This window comes from Fusarium tjaetaba (genome assembly GCF_013396195.1).
Source record: "Fusarium tjaetaba strain NRRL 66243 chromosome Unknown NRRL66243_c0000488, whole genome shotgun sequence".
NCBI lineage: Eukaryota > Fungi > Ascomycota > Sordariomycetes > Hypocreales > Nectriaceae > Fusarium > Fusarium tjaetaba.
The window spans coordinates 1-5,028 of NW_023501684.1; the positions used below are offsets into that span (position 1 = coordinate 1).

The 5,028-nt window shown below is 49.9% G+C and overlaps 2 protein-coding genes across 2 annotated transcripts; both read left to right on the forward strand.

Moving 5' to 3' along the window:
• Positions 1 to 411: 411 nt before the first annotated feature.
• On the forward strand, positions 412 to 2,083 carry FTJAE_13855 (beta (1-3) glucanosyltransferase gel3p; the record flags this gene model as incomplete). The annotated part of the gene is made up of 2 exons (XM_037347038.1): positions 412 to 486; positions 536 to 2,083. 2 exons carry the CDS (start codon positions 412 to 414, stop codon positions 2,081 to 2,083), a joined length of 1,623 nt encoding a protein of 540 aa, XP_037199123.1.
• Positions 2,084 to 2,870: 787 nt separating this feature from the next.
• On the forward strand, positions 2,871 to 4,070 carry FTJAE_13856 (uncharacterized protein; the record flags this gene model as incomplete). Its single annotated transcript, XM_037347039.1, has 2 exons — positions 2,871 to 2,929; positions 2,993 to 4,070. The coding sequence occupies 2 exons, from the start codon at positions 2,871 to 2,873 to the stop codon at positions 4,068 to 4,070; spliced, it is 1,137 nt and encodes a 378-aa protein (XP_037199124.1).
• Between the last annotated feature and the right edge of the window lie 958 nt (positions 4,071 to 5,028).

The window sequence follows — 5,028 nt, forward strand, 5'->3', positions numbered from 1 at the left end:
GGCCACTCCAGAAGCCCAGGGATGGTCCCGTAGCTAGACTGCTTTAGTGTCAGTGCTAGCCACCCCATGCATTCCATTTTCCATTTACTTTTCAAATCGCCCCATCCCTCGAATTCCATCTTCTTTCTCTCTTCCTTCATCAAACCTTCGCTAACCTCTAATTCTTCATCGCCGTTTTTTCCTATCGGTTCTCGTTACTTTGAGGCCGAATTTTAACTTTTCCCGACACTCATTTACAAACGCTCTTGCTACTCGATCCGATTGCCTCTCTTCCGGCTCATTCGTCGCGAACTCTAGGAAAAAGGGGTTTCAGCATTCCAACAACAATTTAGGCGTTGAATAAAATCATCGCCTCATTCTAGTCATTCATTACTCTCTGTTCTTTTTACTTGCCGTTTGATACACAACACAATGAAGTTTTCCGCTGCCATTGTCGCTGCCGCGGCCACGGCTGCCAGCGCCAAGCTGGAGCCCATCACCATGAAGGTATGCGCCGGACGTCAGGGTATCGCGATTTGATATTGACAATTCCAAGGGATCCAAGCTCTTCTACTCCAACGGAACTCAGTTCTTCATGAAGGGTGTTGCTTACCAACAGGATACTGCTGCCGCTGGTCAGACCAACACCAAGGAGACCAAGTACATCGATCCTCTCGCCGATGAGGCAGCTTGCAAGCGTGATATCCCTCTCCTCAAGCAGCTCGGTACCAACATCATCCGAACTTACGCCATCGACCCCACGGCCGACCACAAGGCCTGCATGAAGCTGCTCGACGATGCTGGAATCTACGTCATCTCTGATCTTTCTGAGCCCAGCGTCTCGATCAACCGTGATGACCCCAAGTGGGATGTTGAGCTGTATGAGCGCTACATCGGAGTCGTCGATGAGCTTGGTCAGTACGACAACGTCGTCGGTTTCTTTGCCGGTAACGAGGTCTCCAACAACGTCTCCAACACACAGGCTTCTGCTTTCGTCAAGGCCGCCGTCCGTGACACAAAGAAGCACATCAAGAGCAAGTTCTCCCGCTGGCTCGGTGTCGGTTACGCCTCCAACGATGATGTGGATATTCGTGAGCAGATTGCCGACTACTTCAACTGCGGTGAGGACGACTCCCGCATCGACTACTGGGGTTACAACATCTACTCTTGGTGCGGTAAGAGCAGTATGGAGGACTCTGGTTACACTGACCAGGCCAAGTTCTTCGAGAACTACTCTGTCCCCGTCTTCTTTGCTGAGTATGGTTGCAACGAGCCCGATGGTGCTGCTGGCCGTATTTTCGATGAGACCACCGCTCTTTACGACGAGAAGGTCATGACTGAAGTCTTCAGCGGTGGTATCGTCTACATGTACTTCCAGGAGGCCAACGACTACGGTCTCGTCAAGATCAACAAGAACGATGATGCTGTCAAGCTCAAGGACTTTTCCGCACTCCAAAGCAAGGTCAACGCTGCCAAGCCTACCGGTGTCGAGGAGGATAGCTACAAGCCCACTGGCAAGGCTGCCACCTGCCCTGAGCAGTCCAAGAACTGGAAGGCCAACAGCGTCCTTCCCCCTGTCCCTGACTCCGACCTCTGCGACTGCATGGTCAAGAGCCGAAGCTGTGTCCCTGCTGATAACCTGAAGGCTAAGGACTTTAACGATATCTTTGGTTACATCTGCGGCGAGGACAAGAAGATCTGCACTGCCATCAACGCCAACGCCACTGCCGGTATCTATGGTGCCTACAGCATGTGCTCCGACGAGGCCAAGCTTGCTTACATCCTCGACGCCTACTACGTCTCCCAGAAGTCCGCTGCCAGTGCTTGCGACTTCAACGGCAAGGCCACCACCCAGAAGGCCGAGAGCCAGTCCTCTTGCTCGTCTGCTCTCGCCTCCGCCAGCAAGATCAACGAGGAGGTTGCCACTGCCACCCACGCCGTCGCCTCCGAATCCACCGGTGGAACCAACAGCAGCAGCGAGGACGACGAGAACTTTGGTCTCCAGACTGCCTCCATCGCCCGCGTCTTCTCCCTCGGTGACTTTGCCGTCGGCGCCTACATGGCCGTCGCCGGTATTGTCGGTGCCGGTATGGTCCTTCTGTAAAAAGGAGGTTCTTTGGATGGGCCGATCTTGGTATGATTAAAGTTTCTTGCGGTGGCTTTTTAGGAACGTGCGCTTTTTACTAGTTGTGTTTTTTCCTTTTTGTGTATCTAGCATCGCCGGTGTTGCATGGCTTGTGATTAGAACGAGATAGATGTCTAATGCCATCTTGCGCGATTGCTATGCCAGTCTGTGAAGTGCTTGGATGAAAATTATACATTGTAATGTAATAGACTACCTTGATCTTGACTCCGTGAGAGGATAACTTGCACATAGAGCGGCTTGGCCTTCAGAAATTTTCTATCTCTCGACGTCGAGCTTCTCAATGCATACTGGGACTGTGCCAACCCTGTATCTGTATCGTCGAGGTTAAGGCTACCTTATGTGAAGGCGTTTGAATGCCTGGCCGCAGTTTCGGCAAGAGCACATCATGGGGTTAGGAACCCAAGGCATACCTATGCTACTATAGGTACCTCCCTTAGGTTTAGCCAACGATAAGTTCATCAACCATAACCTAGGTAAGGCTTAGAACAATTGTAAAATTTATGATGAGAGTATCATAAGGCTTAGGATATATTTAGAAGAACTGCAAAATTTATGATGAGTTAGTATAATATAAGAGAAGGTTTGAGAATTTAAGGCGTCCTATGAGGAGTTTATTAAGATTTCATCCCAGATTTATGTGAGGGTCATGCTCACAGGCGCGACTTCCAGGGTCTTGCCATCCGTCATAAGTCGATTTTTCCCTCATGACAGACTTTCATTTCTCTCTTCATCCTCTCCAGGCAACATGTCGTCTTCGGCTCAGGATCAGGATCAGGGGCAACAGCAACCACCACCTGAGCTTTGGTGGGAACCAAAATTCCTCGATTCTCAAGAGTCCCTCGATGCGCAAGCCTTGCTTCATTAGAGTACGTTCAAGGTTACCAGCGCACTTAACGGAGAGACAGCTGCTTATCTTGAGGCCCCTGACGTGTCGTGGCTTGTCCCTCTCAAAGTTGGAGATTTTGGCATCATTTACACTGGTGGAAACAACTCCTTGGACGACGGCGGATTAATCGACTACCCAATCGTGCAGCTACTTCGAGAAACCGACAAAGGCATCGAGACAGGATACGGAACGGCTCTCCTTGAAGGCCACGCTGGACTGTGCCAAGTGCCCCGAGAGAACATTCAACTTGGAGCTTTCCTCACAGGGCCTGACAGGGTGAGTTTGATGCAAGACGTGTTATACCCACCGCGACTACAATTCACAAGCACGTTCAAGAATTTCGACTGCTTCGTTCACTGCATTCGCAACCTGGACTTCTCGGATGCGAGAAATACCTGGATAAGAACAAAAGCCCCCCCAACTATCGGATCCCCCGCCATCTGGAGCTTCCGAACACAACGCCACCTGAGGTATGAGATGACTCGAGGACAAAGCCGCAGAGACCCGCGTGTCCAGTTGTTCTATACTCAGTGGAGTGAGGATTCAATAATCAGTCTTTTTGAGGCAAATGTTCCACGAAGAAGTGCTCCTCCTAATTATACAACCGCTGTCTACCTCATCGTCGAGATCACAGTTGACCCACACGTCGAGCATCCTCACGCCTATATTCAGCACCCACAAGTATGCCCTTTTGACTCTGGGGGCCAAGCATTGCGCGTTGGGATACGTATCGAGTTCATAGACGAAGGAGGGAATTGGCATACCAGCTACCTCAGCGCCTCTACTCGCCTTTATCCTATTTTGTCGCTGTACAAGTCGTTGAAAGTCGAAGAATTGGGTAACGAACTCAATCATATCGACCTTCGCTGGCTCCACTGCATGAAAACACTTGCGACTCTGTTGAACTGGCGATGGAAACCGGAGGACAACCTCACCCAAGCCGTTTGGGCTCCTTATCGCATCAGGCTCCTGAGCATTGACTTCGACTTTCACAATCAGCGCCTCGTTCTTGATGAACCACAGCCGGTGGAAATGCAATGCCCTCGGCTTCTGGCCTAATGCCCCTCCAACGCAGAAAACACGGGGTGTATTGTAAGCTTAGGACATTTTATTATAGAGCTTAGGATGCTTTAGTATAAACTTAGGCCACCTTTGATTACTTTATTTCCGTCCCATAATTTAGTCCTAAGTCTTAGACTATGTGTGCATGCCCCGGGAGGATATTTGACGTCGGATGGGAATTCGTCGAACTCTCAATGGAACCCAATGAAGTTTCTTGGAGGGGAGGATACACAGGACCTTGATCCTAGATNNCTGTTTTCTTGCCCCCCGAGGAGGGGCTGTCTGTTAATAGTGGTTGACGGCCCCGCCCGGGCATCTTACAACAAAGAGTCATTTTCCTACTAGGGCACACGCAATGAGACCACTGGCTGCAGGTTTTTGCACTCTTGCTGCGAATTTTCTTTATCCTCAAACATCCTCCAACTGAAATGCTGGTTTGTGGTGTTTGGCGTTCTCACCTTGCCTGCGTTGCGCACTCTTTGTTGCGAAATCTGACTTGGAGTGCACGTCAAGACGACCGACAATGACAAACGAGTTGAGTTGAATTCTCACTTGATCTTGAGTGGTGAGTAGACGAAGTTTGTCGCTCGAGACTGGGTAATGTGTTGAGTGGTTTCCACTTCACAAGGCAGAGTGTGAGTGCCCCAGCGATTGTTTTACAGCATATTGAGCCGCCATGCGGAATTTGCAAAGAGTGGAACTTGATAATAACACGATTTATCGAGTCTCATATATTGTTTGCATAGTTACGGTTGGTGGTTGTTTGTGCAGCGCTGAAATTGGTTTGTTGTTGCAGGGGACCAGGTAGGGTATATAGTTTGCAGATTAACAAGAGCTGTCGGGGGCGGCAAAACCGTCCCCATATTGGTCTATTGAAACGATACAGGTAAATATTCCAAAGCACCAGTGTTCAACTCCAGCTAACATCCATCAAGAGAAGATTAGCATGGCCCCT